Source organism: Podarcis filfolensis, assembly GCF_964270895.1.
Source record: "Podarcis filfolensis genome assembly, chromosome: 2".
Lineage (NCBI taxonomy): Eukaryota > Metazoa > Chordata > Lepidosauria > Squamata > Lacertidae > Podarcis > Podarcis filfolensis.
Window position 1 is genome coordinate 13,425,244 of NC_139605.1, and position 15,368 is coordinate 13,440,611.

At 48.0% G+C, this 15,368-nt stretch overlaps 1 protein-coding gene across 1 annotated transcript; it reads left to right on the plus strand.

Moving 5' to 3' along the window:
• Nucleotides 1-5,189: 5,189 nt before the first annotated feature.
• Nucleotides 5,190-14,046, plus strand: LOC310757185 (butyrophilin subfamily 1 member A1-like). The gene is made up of 4 exons (XM_083602422.1): nt 5,190-5,709; nt 8,049-8,138; nt 10,191-10,274; nt 13,278-14,046. The coding sequence occupies exons 1-4, from the start codon at nt 5,628-5,630 to the stop codon at nt 13,796-13,798; spliced, it is 777 nt and encodes a 258-aa protein (XP_083458548.1). The 5' UTR covers nt 5,190-5,627; the 3' UTR covers nt 13,799-14,046.
• Nucleotides 14,047-15,368: the final 1,322 nt, after the last annotated feature.

A 15,368-nucleotide genomic window follows, 5' to 3' on the forward strand; every position in this document is an offset into this window, starting at 1 on the left:
GTCTGAGTGGTTTAGACCACAGCGCCACCCGCATCCCTAGTTACTGCATTCTCAAGCCACTTCTCTACCAAGGAGCTCAGTGCATGTATGGTTCTTCCCTTCCCCATTTGATCTTCACAACAGCCCTGCGAAGTAAGGTTAGGTTTCGGAGAGACTGGTAAGGGCTGGTTGGGGATTTGAACCCAGGTCTCCCAGGCCCTTGTGCAGGGCTCTTAACCTCTCCAGTGGTACCTCGGGTTAAGTACTTAATTCGTTCCGGAGGTCCGTTCTTAACCTGAAGCACCACTTTAGCTAATGGGGCCTCCTGCTGCTGCTGCGCTGCCAGAGCATGATTTCTGTTCTCACCCTGAAATAAAGTTCTTAACCCGAGGTACTATTTCTGGGTTAGTGGAGTCTGTAACCTGAAGCGTCTGTAACCTGAAGTGTATGTAACCCGAGGTAACACTGTATACACACCAGCTTCTTCTGTATATTACTATGATCAATAATAATACATGTAAGTTCCGTTTAGCTATTACTGTTAAGAGATGTTTCAACATCTCTTATCGTGTTTGTTGGCAACCTTGTTTGCGGCAACAAGCACTCCTTTCCTCATTTATTTATTATATTTATATCTGGGCCTTTAATACAAAGAGCTCGAGGCTGCGTACATCATGTGTCTGCGCCCATCTGTGGGAAAACAACAACCCTGCGAGGCGAGGCAGTTAAAGAATGCGGCTGGTCCAAGTTCACTCACTGAAATTGCATGGCTGAAATTGGGGGGTGGGATTCAAACCTTGGTCACCCCAGTCCATGGGTAGGCAAACTAAGGCCCGGGGGCCAGATCCGGCCCAATCGCCTTCTAAATCCAGCCGGCAGACGGTGTGGGAATCAGCTTGTTTTTACATGTGTAAAAACAATGTGTCCTTTTATTTAAAATGCATCTCTGGGTTATTTGTGGGGCCTGCCTGGTGTTTTTACATGAGTTGAATGTGTGTTTTTATTTAAAATGCATCTCTGAGTTATTTGTGGGGCTTGTGTATGCAATAACTAGGGGTGCGGGTGGCGCTGTGGTCTAAACCACTCAGACTCTTGGGCTTGCCGATCAGAAGGTCAGAGGTTCGAATCCCCACGACGGGGTGAGCTCCCGTTGCTCGGTCCCTGCTCCTGCCAACCTAGCAGTTCGAAAGCACATCAAAGTGCAAGTAGATAAATAGGTACCACTCTGGCGGGAAGGTAAACGGCGTTTCCGTGCACTGCTCTGGTTCGCCAGAAGCGGCTTAGTCATGCTGGCCACATGACCCGGAAGCTGTACGCTGGCTCCCTCGGCCAATAAAGCGAGATGAGCGCCGCAACCCTAGAGTCGGCCACGACTGGACCTAATGGTCAGGGGTCCCTTTACCTTTACCTTGGGTTAAGAACTTAATTCGTTCTGGAGATCCGTTCTTAATCTGAAACTGTTCTTAACCTGAAGCACCACTTTAGCTAATCGGGCCTCCCACTGCCACCGCGTGATTTCTGTTCTCATCCTGAAGCAAAGTTCTTAACCCGAGGTACTATTTCTGGGTTAGCGGAGTCTGTAACCTGAAGCATCTGTAACCTGAAGCGTATGTAACCCGAGGTACCACTGTATAAGGCAGAGATTCAGGAGGACATTGGTGCCAATCGTTTAATAGTTTTACGCGCGTGCGTAAAATCAAGAGGAGGAGAGAACCAGAGAGATAGAGAGAGACCATCACAGCGCGCTTCCTGGGGCTTTAAAACATGACTCTATCACGCACATCCACGGCCACACTTTGGCCCCTTTGCACCATCATTTTGCAAAGCGAAGCTTTCAAAGCCCCCCTCCGGCCTGTTGTCTTGCAGCAGAGGCAGAGGCAGCGGAGCGCGCACGCGCCTTCCCCACCAGCCGCCCCCTTGGACCCCTTCCTCCGAAACCCGCAAGCAGCCGTTGGGTCCCGGAGCAAGGGCTTGGCCAGGCGCGCCCAATCGCCGCGCGCTGCGCTCCCGTCTCAGCCAATCGGGCGCCCGGAGAGCGCCCCGAAGTGGAAGAGCTTTGGACAGAGTTCTCTAAAATAGATCGCCGCCTCTCCCCCCTCCCTACGCCCCCTGCGCAGAAGGGGGAGCTGCCCCGCGTGGAAATCAGTGGAGGAATCTAAGGTAGCTCCCCTCCAGCCAAAGGCAAAGTGAGGAGCTCATGCTCTTACTAACGCAGAGTCTTATTTCATCTGAAACTTTTCTTTGAAAAAATATCATCGTTGAACAAATACCCACTGTCGTTTACAATTTCTTTTCTCACCCACTGTTTGAGACTTCTCAGAACATCTCTTTTCGTCCTGCTCTTCCCTTCCTCTTCTTTTTCCTCGCACCCCTTCTGCCGTCGGGTCCAAACCTTTTTGGTACCCGAACAGCAGCATCCAGTCTTGCTCTCCACCCCAAACCAAGGTGCCCAAGGCGGGTCACAAGCTCTTTTGGCGCCTGAGGCAGAAAAGCCCGCAAGTTCCTCTCTCTGCTTCCTCCTTTGCAGTTATTGCGCTACCATCATAAGATTAAATGCGGAACAATTTCCTGCCCTTTCATGACATCACCCCCAAGCGCGCCCCCCTCGGTCTGCCTCAGAGGAAGGGACAATCTCCAGGGACAATTTATAAAGTGTGGCAGCAATGCAAGTGATTCCCCTGCATCCCTTCAAAGCAGCCAATCACAGAGTAATAACAATTATCATTTATCATTTATAACCCCCCCATCTGGCTGGGTTTCCCCAGCCGCTCTGGGCGGCTCCCAACACAATATTAAAAGCATGATAGAACATCAAACATTAAAAACTTCCCTAAACAGGGCTGTCTTCAGAAGTCTTCTAAAAGTCAGATAGTTGTTTATTTCCTTGGCTTCTGATGGAAGGGCGTTCCACAGGGAGGGCGCCACTACCGAGAAGGCCCTCTTGTCTGGTTCCCTGTAACCTCACTTCTCGCAGGGAGGTTACCGCCAGAAGGCCCTCGAAGCTGGACCTCAGTGTCTGGGCTGAGCCCCAGATGCCCACCTTAGCCAATCAAGCTGCCTGGTATCCAGGAATTGTTGTAAACAAAATCTGGCCTTATTCCCTTATGGGGTAAACAAGAGCCCTTATAGAGTCCTTTGTAGGTTCTCCATTGGTAGGAGAAAATAACAGAGGCCAACCAGAGAATATTGAAAAGCAAAGCAGCTAGTAAGCCTGATCTTTATTAAAGTTGTTGCAACAGGGTGCTCCCCTCACACACAGGAAGGGAGGAGGACCCAGAACAAAGGTGTGCCTGTCCTTATATAGACATTTTAAGTTCCCTGCCCTGGAGCTCAGGACCACCCCTCCATACATCATACATACATCACAGAAGGGGTGTAACCCAAAACCACCCCCCACAAACATCATACCTACCTCACAGAAAAGGCGGTCTACAACAGAAATTTGAACGTTGTTGTTTTTCCTGTGTGCCAGGTTATCTGATAATGCCTTATCTGATTGCCTTTCCTTTGAGATGGTGATTTCCCAATTCCTGAGACAATGGGAAAGTTCCCTCACCCCCTCCCTCCTTGCAGAGAAAACATTTGGTCAGTTTGGGAGTCAAAATGGTTTCAGGACGGTCTTCCTGTGCTGCTGCAGACATGTGGTCCACATATCCATGTACATGCTTGGTTGGTGCATTTATGAACATTTATTATATATATATATATATATATATATATATATATATATATACACACACACACACACACACACACACACACACACACACACATATATACATATATATATACATAAACCTAGGAACTGTGGTCAGAGTGATATGTTGTGCCTGTTCAAGATAGACCATAAATGCACAGGAAAAGGTAGACCGGCAATCCCTTTGTTTCCAGACAGTGTTCCTTGGGTTACTTTTGACTCCACAGTGGCCTCTTGTTGGACAGCTGCTCATGGGATATAGCAGAGCAGAAATTCAGGCCGGGCCAATTCCACCCGGTCCAAGTCAGTCATCATCATCATCAGAAACTGACACGGACAGTTTGGTTAAGAGCGGTAGTCTCGTAATCTGGTGAACCGGGTTCACTTCCCTGCTCCTCCACATGCAGCTGCTGGGTGACCTTGGGCCAGTCACACTTCTCTGAAGTCTCTCAGCCCCACTCACCTCACAGAGTGTTTGTTGTGGGGAGGAAGAAAAAGGAGATTGTCAGCCACTTTGAGACTCCTTCAGGTAGTGATAAAGCAGGATATCAAATCCAAACTCTTCTTCTTCTTCTACATGCCTAGCAACTAAGGTCTCACCCCATGCATCTGACGAAGTAGACTTGATGAAGTGACACAATAAATTTGTTAAGTCTTTCTGATAGCAAGAGCTGTTGGACAGTGGAACGGTGTCCCTCGGGAGGCTGTGGACTCCCCTTCCTGGGAGGCTTTTAAGCAGAGGTTGGACGGCCACCTGTCATGGATGCTTCAGCTCAGATTCCTGCATTGCAGGGGGTTATGCTAGAGAACCCTCAAGGTCCCAACTCTATAGTTCTGTGATTCTATGAAAACGAACGCTTTCACCAGAAGAAAGAAGCTTCCCTTCCTGGCAATTTTTGGATGATATATATAGTTTCACGCTTCCCCATTTACAAATCACTATTTCGAAAATGTCTTATAAACGTCACCCTAGAGAAAAGACAACAGAGGGAATCTTGGGAATTGTAGTTTGTTAAGGGTGCCTGGAATAGCAGCTGTAAGAGGTCGGCACTTTTCACAAGCTACAGTTCCCCAGATTCTTTGGCGGGAGGCATTATTATATTAATTATTATTATTGCTTTTTTCTAAAAAAAAAAAATCTGTTTAAAGACACTCTCATTTTCCTACTCATATTGAAATTCTGCACTTTAATGAGGCCAAACTTAGATTCACAAAATGTTTAGGGGTATGTGTACACCTGTGTCCCCCCCAGAAAAAGCTCCTCCTCCTCCTCTTCCTCCTCTTCCCCTTCTTCTTCTTCTTCTTCTTCTTCTTCTTCTTCTTCTTCTTCTTCCAATATTTATATCCTGTCTTTTTCCCTGATGAGGACTCTAGGTGGCTTACAACTAAAACAGAAACAGCTGAAAATATAGGCAGGAAACAGGGGGGAAAGTAACCAATTAAAACCAGTTAAGTAATAAGTGGTATAAGAGTACTTTAAATGTACAATGTGCACATCCAAGCCACGTACCTGTTCCTTCAGGGAAAGTGCAACCCCATCAAGAACAAGTAAGCTGCCAATTTCCTGAAGCTGGAAACCCACTAACCCACAGGATTTCCCCTCATTGCAGGATCCAGCTTCAGTTCATGGGATGCCAACTGCCGTACGTCGTCATTGCATAAGCGAGTCAGTCGCAAACCTCAGGGAGGTTGTCAAACATGTTTGGTGTGTTCATCTTCAGATGATATCGCTGGGAACTGAGGAAGTCTCATTTGCACAAGACGGAGGAAGAGGGTTGTTCCTGAGCCAATTTTTACATATGGGTGGTTGTTGTTTTTTGGTTTTTTTTTACAACTTGAATCGTCTATGAAAGTGAAGAACTCTCCCTTCCAGGGACAGAAAGGCTAGCTTCCAGGAATCATCTCGCTTGCAGAAGCTGCTTTACTCGGGGCTGAAGAGAGAGCCTAGAGGATGGAGGATGAAGAAGGATACATGACAATAGACAGAGGAAGCAGAGATACCTATGCGCCACCTGTTCCCCCAAAGCCACAAGGTATGGACCAAAACTGAGTTACAGTAAGCTTTAAGTAGCTGGCAAGCAAATATTCCAGGCAAGGGTGTTTGATTTCTTACCAAACTTGCTGGCTTGTTACTGTTAAGAGGAGCGTGTGTGTGGTTTAGTGGCCAGAGTGTTGGAATAAGGTTTGGGAGCCTAGGGATCAAATCCTCCCTGCTCAGCCACAAAGATCACCTTGGGGCATTTATTCTTTCTCAGTCTAATTCTTAATTTTTGGCCTGTTTTCAATTTCGTGTAAGCCGCCTCGAGTCCCAGAGTGGAGAAAACTCCACTGCAAAAAATCACCCAACCCAGGTCAGAGCTCTTTGTGGAGAACGATAAATTGACTCAGGTCTCTTCTCAAGAGAGCTTTCTTCTTCCTCCAACAATTAAGCTTGTCTTATAGAATATATACCCCAAACAGCACAGGCCCTGTACAAGCCAAGGAGATGGAAGAAATATGAAGGCAGCCCTGTTTAGGGAAGCTTTTAAGGTTTGATGTATTACAGTATTTTAATATTTTTTTGGAAGCTGCCCAGAGTGGCTGGGGAAGCCCAGCCAGATGGGCGGGGTATAAATAATAAATTATTATTATTATTATTGGAGACCATGTTAAGGGTTCAGTTGTTTTCAACAAGAGACTAGGCTACGTATAATTAAAACACATTTAGAGCACCCACAGGGACGCGGGTGGCGCTGTGGGTTAAACCACAGAGCCTAGGACTTGCCGATCACAAGGTCGGCGGTTCGAATCCCCGCTCGGTCCCTGCTCCTGCCAACCTAGCAGTTCGAAAGCACGTCAAAGTGCAAGTAGATAAATAGGTACCACTCCGGCAGGAAGGTAAACGGTGTTTCCGTGCGCTGCTCTGGTTTGCCAGAAGGGGCTTAGTCATGCTGGCCACATGACCCGGAAGCTGCTCCCTCGGCCAATAAAGCGAGATGAGCGCCGCAACCCCAGAGTTGGTCATGACTGAACCTAATGGTCAGGGGTCCCTTTAGCTTTACCTAGAGCACCCACACCTCCCAGTCCTAAGAACTGCAGTTTACTTCTCACAGAGCAACCACCCCCAGCACCCTTAACAAACTACAGTTCCCAGGATTATGGTGGTGGGGGGTGTATTTTAACTGTATGGTGTGTATGGCGCCTATAGGACCAGGCATTCGGTATGATTAATCTTATCAGCTCTCCACATATAGCTGTAAAAGAGTCGTGCTTGGGAAAGTAGCCTATTCAGGTGGATTGCGCTTCTTTCTTTGCCTCTGTGGTGAGGAACTATTCAGCAAGAATGGAAACTTTTAGGGCGGTACGTCATGCCTAATATTAGGCAAGGTTCCTTCCAGGATCTGATCACTTCACTGTGACTCATAAGAACTTAAAGAAAAGGAGACAACATCTCTCAGGGGCCAACCAGATGCTTGCATAGCTGTTGTTTTTGCAACTGTATTCCTAAGTATATCCAAGAGTAGGACTTTACACCTGCCTGACATTTCTGTAATCCCATTAAAAAGCCCCCTTCTTAGGGTTGCCATATTTCTGGAAGTGAAATTCAGGACACAAAAGTTGTTGACCTCAAAATTCTGGATTTTTTGTGCCGATTTTACGAAATCTCCCCCCAACCCCAGACGCTATTTCCCCCAGTTAAATCCTGGACATGTCCAGGAAATTCTAGACGTATGGCAAACCTGCCCCTTCTGGAATATCAAGGCCAGGCTCTTTGTACCATAGCAGTCATCAGGCACATGAGCAAGAAGCCGTTAGTTCAGCTCTCGGTTCAGCTCAAAGTCCTGCAGTGGCTTTAAACTAGCCTCAGTCCCCTCTGAACATTGGCCATTTGTGGCAAGGAGAGCAAAACAATCTTTGGTGCTATTCAGCTATGTTTTACTCAGAGCAGACACAGCAAAATCAATGAACCCGTGTTAATCCTGTTCATTCATTTCTGTGGGTCTGCTCTGAGTAAAATCTAGCTAACTACCACCCCTTATCTAGTAATAGTGAATTCATTCTCTAAGTGGGGATCCTTAGGTAGCAAAAACAGCACCATCTACGGAATCAGCAAGCCAGAGTGTGGATTCCAGGTTTTGCAAAGTACAATAAATATTGGAGGGTGTGGGCAGCAGTGGGACCCTAATGGAAGGGAACCCCAAAACAAACCAATGAAAATAATATTGCTCACTCCAGGGGCACAGAATGAAGACCAATTGGAGGGGTGGTGGTGGAATGGAGTATTCCCAGATGGGTTCACTTGGAACCCTGAATCCAAGCACTCCATTCGCTTCTGCTTTTCATAAAATGGCTGTGGTTGCGTTTTCCTGATGAAACTTTATCAACTCCACAGAAACTCCTTCGAAATGCTGCAAAGTCACGCTGAGGGTCTTACTGGCAGTCAGCATCGCTCTGAATGTGGCCCTGATCATTGTTCTTATAGGTAGGCTTTTGACATATTCTAACTCATGGTGGGGCTGCCCCATCTTTTCCTGGCCCTGCTCCTGTGTCAAAGACATGGGGAACCTCAAGCTGTCATCATGGACTGGCTGGATGCCAAGGAGTGGTGGGAGAAGAAGACTCAGAGCCAGGGGACTGGTGGTGGGATGACGAGGAGTGGCTGGAGAGAGAAGAGGGAGCCGACTTGGAGGAGGGGGTGTAGGGAGCAGAAAGAGGCAACAGGGTTTAGTGAGCAGGAAGAGACTGTGGCAGAGAGCAGTCCAGAAACAGAGGCAGAAGCAGAGATCAAGCAGGCTACTGAAGGTTTGTTAGAAGAAAAAGAAGAGTTTGGATTTGATATCCCGCTTTATCACTACCCGAAGGAGTCTCAAAGCGGCTCACAATCTCCTTTCCCTTCCTCCCTCACAACAAGCACTCTGTGAGGTGAGTGGGGCTGAGAGACTTCAGAGAAGTGTGACTGGCCCAAGGTCACCCAGCAGCCGCATGTGGAGGAGCGGGAAGCGAACCCGGTTCCCCAGATTATGAGTCCACTGCTCTTAACCACTACACCACTGGTGTGGTGTAGTTAGGGGTGGTGAGATTTCTTAGGAGATCCCCGTTCCCTGGGAAGAAGGACTGATGGTTAACCCGCTCAGATAATTGTGTATCTGTGCAGGGAATAAGGGTCTACTAACAACTCTCAAGATGATCAGCAGTGATGAGAGTCTAAGCGTAAAGCATGTTGCTATATCCTCATTATTAAGATCAGGACAATACTTTGCAAAACCAAAAACCTATCAATGGACCCCTCTTCTTCTTCTCTGCACAGAAGTTGACCATGCTCAGTAGCCTGTCCTCTGAGAACGTTCCAGAAGCAGGCAGATGGGCTGATCCACAGGCGTTTGGAGGAGGCCTGGATATTTCTTTTAAGTCTGTTTGCTGTAATTGCATATTTCTCCAGGTTCTTTATCTACCATCAGATATTGTTGTGGAATGCAGTGGAGTATGCCTGCAAGAAAGTGTGACCTTTATCCCGGGCAGAACTTGCCCTTGGAGTTTGAAATCTCTTGAAATGTTAGATCTCCTCCTCCTCCTCCTCCTCCTCCTCCTCCTCCTCCTCCTCCTCCTCCTCTCTTTTTTGTCCAGCGCAGCCCCAGGAGTTCTGAAGATGTTTTTACAATCCTGCTCGATGTATATCCAGTGAATCATAGTTTTATATTTATACAGTATATCAGGGCCGGCTCTACCATGTGGCAGAGGGAGGTGGCAAAACCTGAGGTGCAGAGAGGGGCTAGAAAGGCTTCAGCACCGAAACAAGCTTGTTGCCCTAGCACGACCAGTACATCAATGAGGCAGCGTGAGGTGATCTGCCTCAGGTGGCATGCTCCACAGAGGGCAGGAGATCCTGAGCCAGACTGAGTAAGCCAAAGAAAAATTTGAAAGCCAAAGTTGGGGAGACACCAGCAACAACACCTTGTGGAATGCCCCTTTTCTGCCAAAACTGGCAGTGAAAAGGGGAGGCTCCCACAGAGCAGCCATGTTGTTGCTGGTCTCTTCCCACCTGACCATCTGGACGGAGGACGTTGGTGGCAGGCCTTGCCTCAGGCGCTGAAAGGTGTTGGACGGCCCGACAGTATATACCGTATTTTTTGCTGTATAAGACTCACTTTTTCCCTCCTAAAAAGCAAGGGGAAATGTGTGTGTGTCTTATGGAGCGAATGCAGGCTGCGCAGATATCCCAGAAGCCAGAACAGCAAGAGGGATTGCTGCTTTCACTGCGCAGCGATCCCTCGTGCTGTTCTGGCTTCTGAGATTCAGAATATTTTTTTCCTTGTTTTCCTCCTCCGAAAACTAGGTGTGTCTTGTGGTCTGGTGCGTCTTATAGAGCAAAAAATACGGTACATAATTTACATACATAATAAAGAAACGTGTGTTTAGTTTATTATACTGTTTGTTGTCAGGGGGCGGCCTGTTCATGAGGCCTACTGTTGGTCAATGCTGGTTACATAAGGACACAGCTTCTCTATCCCTGCCCTAACCTGAGCTATTCTGAAAGTTTTCCAGGTAAGAAACGCGGAAGGCGGTTCCTGCTCGCCGAGTTCCCCCAATTCATGCACTGCGCTTCCAGGAAATCCAACAGGTAATTTAAACACCTTTGTCTCTCTTTGAATGCAAAGCCTACCATAACCCTCCTTAATAATTTTACCATACATTTGTAAGGTGGTAGTACTACTATTAAGGGACGCGGGTGGCGCTGTGGGTTAAACCACAGAGCCTAGGACTTGTCGATCAGAAGGTCGGCTCACCCCGCGACGGGGTGAGCTCCCATTGCTCAGTCCCTGCTCCTGCCAACCTAGCAGTTCGAAAGCACATCAAAGTGCAAGTAGATAAATAGGTACCACTCTGGCAGGAAGGTAAACGGCGTTTCCGTGTGCTGCTCTGGTTCGCCAGAAGCGGCTTAGTCATGCTGGCCACATGACTCGGAAGCTGTGCGCCGGCTCCCTCGGCCAATAAAGCGAGATGAGCGCCGCAACCCAAGAGTCGGCCACGACTGGACCTAATGGTCAGGGGTCCCTTTACCTTTTTACTACTGTTGTGAGACGTCTTAAGACAAACTGCAACTTGGTGGTGAGCTTCGACCCACCAGTTAAAGACCAGTGTCCAGCTCTCGTCCCTACACACGCTACCAAGAGGTCTGGGACCTTTTGTGAGAGTTATAATGTGCGCTCGTTGTGAATATGTGTTTACAAGCCTTCACCTTTTGCCCACAAGATGTTCACACACAAAAGGAATAAAAACTGGTTTACTACCGAGTGACAGAATATATGGACGCTGCTTCAGACAGCAAAGTTACAAATACAGGTAACTCTCAGCTTAGGTGGAAGTTACGTTCTAGGGATGGCAATCGTGTATACTCAAACCACCCCCTTGGAACTGCCCCTACTCCAGCAGTCTTACCTTCCAGAGCTGGCACACTGAACGGGTCTTACCACTCAAGCAAGTACTGTATTTTTCGCTCTATAGGACGCACTTTTCCCCCTCCAAAAATGAAGGGGAAATGTTTGTGCGTCCTATGGAGCGAATGCAGGCTCCTTTCGCTTCAGCGATAGCAACACGAAGCCTCCAAAGCGCAGAGGGAGAGCTCCCTCCGCACTCTGGAGGCTTCGCGTTGCTTTCGCTGAAGCCTGAAGCCTTCGGAGCGCAGCGCGAGTTCCCGCTGTGCTCCGGAGGCTTCAGGTCCCTTTCGCTGAAGCCAGGAGAGCAAGACTCTCCTGGCTTCAGCAGAGAGAAGAGCTCTGCAGCGCCCCTTCAGCCAAGCGGGAGGAGAAATGGAAGGGGCTCCGTTTCTCCTGCCGCTTCACTGAGGGGGCGCTGAGCAGAGAGGGGGAGATTTTTTTTTCTTGTTCTCATAGGTGCGTCCTATGGTTGGGTGCATCCTATAGAGCGAAAAATACGGTAGTTCTTCCCAGGGCCCGGTAAGCAGGGCAGAGAGCTTAAAATCTGTTTCCACACTGGGAAAACCCTGCACAAAGGGCTTCTAAGCCAATCCGCCTTCTGTGCATTTAATCTGTGTGGTGTCAGCCGGTCAGCCTTAAACTATGCGTAGTTGGAATTGCACATGGTCAAAGCGCTTAGCTTGCAAGATCCCTGTATAAGCGGGAAGCAACTCACACTGTACCGAGGGGTCAAAGAAGGATCCTTTTCAAGAGCCAAAGGAGAGGGAGATTGGTCAGGGAACATAATGACAGGAACGCCTCTGTAAAGTCCAGGGAAGCATGAGACGTGTTTAGGATCAGAAAGTGTGTGTCTTGAGGAGGAAAATTTGAAAAATTGCTTGACGCTTTCAGTAAGGTAAAGGTGAAGCGACCCCTGACCATTTGGTCTAGTCGTGACCAACTCTGGGTTTGCGGCGCTCATCTCTCTTTATTGGCCAAGGGAGCCGGCATACAGCTTCCGGGTCATGTGGCCAGCATGACTAAGCCGCTTCTGGCAAACCAGAGCAGTGCACGGAAACGCTGTTTACCTTCCCGCTGGAGCGGTACCTATTCATCTACTTGCACTTTGACGTGCTTTTGAACTGCTAGGTTGGCAGGAGCAGGGGCTGAGCAATGGGAGCTCACCCCGTCGCGGGGATTCGAACCGCCGACCTTCTGATCGGCAAGTCCTAGGCTCTATGTTTAACCCACAGCGCCACCCACGTCCACTGACGTTTTCAGTGGATGAGTACAAATCCTACGAGGGCGAAGTGACAAGGAAAAAAAAACCTACTGCAAAATGGCCCAGGGAGGACTGAGTATGCCCGGTTGTGTGTTGGAGGAGGAAATTGAAAACAGGGAACAAGGAGGAATGGAAGGGTCCTCTTTCATGTTGAAGTGTCTAAGTTAATGAAAACAGTAGGCAAGGGCTGAGGAACCTCAAGCCCTGTTGCGGACATTGCACCTCTGTGTCTCACCTTTAAGATTAATCCCCAGGCCACAATCCTCACCCAACCTGCTTGGCGCATTCCTTTTTGACCTGTGAAATGGGTCCTTGAACTGAGATAAGGCCCACAGCTGTCAACTTTTCCCTTTTCTTGGGAGGAATCCTATTCGGAATAAGGGAATTTCCCTTTAAAAAAGGGAAATGTTGACAGCTATGATAAGGCCTCCTGCTGGCCTGGCTGGAGAGAGGAGAGAGGTACCAAACCTTCTCTCCTTTCTTCAACCAGGGCAGCAGGAAGATTCAAAAACAGGTGTGCAGCTGACAACACAGTCACATCTGCTGCTCTGCTTGCTTTTGCCTCTGCACCTGCCAGTCAAATATATTTCTCCAAGTTTTGGAAGGTGGAATCTAGCAGCCAGGGAGGAATCTACCATCCTATGGTGTTATGTACTGAAGTTCTCACCCTGGGCCAGCAGGGGGATACTGTAGATAGTTATGCAAATAAGGGATCAAAAGTGACGTTCAGTGATTGGATAGTTTTAGAAAATTGTTACAGTTACGTTGTACTGGAGCTCTATATAAGCAGGCTGACTGAACCCTTCAGTTCACTTCTGTTCCGGCCTGTGAATAAGCAAGAGCTGTTTGAAGAATCGCTGTGTCGTCTAATATGTTCACCCACAACTTAACATACGGTCTGATCCTTCATTTCCTTTTTTTGCAGCCCGTGTGACTCTGGATCCAGACACGGCCCACCGGCGGCTGGTGGTATCCAAGGATGAGAAAAGTGTGCGATGGGGAGAGGTGGAACAGACCCTTCCCAACAACACCAAGAGATTTACCCAGCACGTTTGTGTGCTGGGCAGGGAGGGATTCGCTTCAGGCAAACACTGCTGGGAGGTTGGCGTGAAGGGCAAGGGGGAATGGGCAGTGGGGGTGGCCAAGGAGTCTGTGAAGAGAGAGGGGCTGACAGACTTCAGCCCGGCTGCAGGCATCTGGGGGATAGGAGAATACGAGGGACTCGGTAACTACATAGCTTTCACCACTCCTCACACAAGGCTCTCCTTTCCCAAGAGGCCACAGTGGATCCGCGTGTTTTTGGACTACACTGCAGGGCAGGTGGATTTCTTCGATCCGGAAACCCAGACCACAATCTACACGTTCAGTTCAGCCACTTTTGGAGGGAAAAAGGTTCTCCCTTGGTTCCGTGTGTGGGATGGAACCGAACTTATTGTGCGTCCCTGAGACACTGGACTCCGCACAAAAGGGTTCTTCTACCTTTGGAGCAGCCTAGGCTCTGTGACCCCGGAAAACCCGACTGATGTCTCTCCATAGCACCTTCCCGTGTTTTTACATAGTTTTTAATTGTCTTTAAATGGTTTGATTTCAGTTGCATTGTTTTAATGTTTCGATGCTTGCGATCCTGGGGTCCTTTGGAAGGAAAGGTGTACAGTGGTACCTCAGGTTAGGAACTTAATTTGTTCTGGAGGTTCGTTCTTAAACTGGTTTTCTTTTTAAGGAAACCACGGAAGCGAGTAACCGATCTACACTGATCAGTTAAACTTTATTGAATATAATGTTATATACAGTCGTACCTTGGTTCTCGAACATAATCCATTCCAGAAGTCCATTCAACGTCTGAAAACTTTCGAAAACCAAGGCGCGGTTTCTGATTGGCTGCAGGAGCTTCCTGCACTCAATCAGAAGCTCTGTTTCCGAAGAAAGTTTGAAAACCGGAACACTTCTGGGTTTTTGGCATTCGGGAGCCAAAACGTATGAGCAGTGCTTTTTTTCTGGGGATTCACAGGGGTACGCATACCCCTAAACATTTTGTGAATCTAAGTTTGGCCTCATTGAGGGGCAGTATTTCAATATGAGTAGGAAAATGAGAGTGCCCCTAAACATTTTTTTGGGAAAAAAGCACTGTGTACGAATAGTAAAGCATTCGAGAACTTCGAGTGTAGGTCCGCCATAGGTGCTTCGAGTAACTTGGGAGCATGTGAGTCATTGGTCAGGGCAACATCCTACTTTGTGCTGATTTAGCATCTTGTATACATCTTGTATCTTTAAGCATGGTTTAAAGATTTTGCTTATCAGAGGGCTTCAAAGCAGGTTTGGCCTAGCAGATGAGCAATATTGGCAGTCTGGACTACTTTGAGAAAAAGTTCCCGTGCATGTTGAGAGAACAAAATTGAGATAGTTCAGACCTGGATCCTGGCAGAGAAGAGTGCTATTTTCATAAGCCAATTGGCTTTCTGGATTCAATGGAGGGAGGCGGAATTCTGTTTGCCAGGACGTGTCACTATAAAAACGGTCCCTTCTCAATACCAGCTCAGAGAAGGCAGGGAATGCAACTGTAGAGAAGACCACGTGGAATGAGACGATCAGTTCGGAGAAGGACAATTGGAAGAAGCCAATTAAGGAAAGGATCACAGTTTGAAGACAGGATTACAATTCAGAGAAGACTTAAACAGCAGAATTCAAAGAGCTGCACCCGTCTGCATATCTCCCCTTTTCCCTATTTGCACTTGTGCAGGATCTCTGGCTGAGGTCTTTGGTAGATGCGTATATGAATAGGGGAAAATCTTCGCAGGGTCCATCCCCACAAGAGTTGTAGTTCAGCAATAGCTGGAGAGCCAAAGTGTTATGTACTGAAGTTCTCACCCTCGGCCAGCAGGGGGATACTGTAGATAGTTATGCAAATAAGGGATCGAAAGTGACGTTCAGTGATTGGATAGTTACAGTAAGTGGTTACAGTTACGTTGTACTGGAGCTCTATATAAGCAGGCTGGCTGAACCCTTCAGTTCAGTTCTG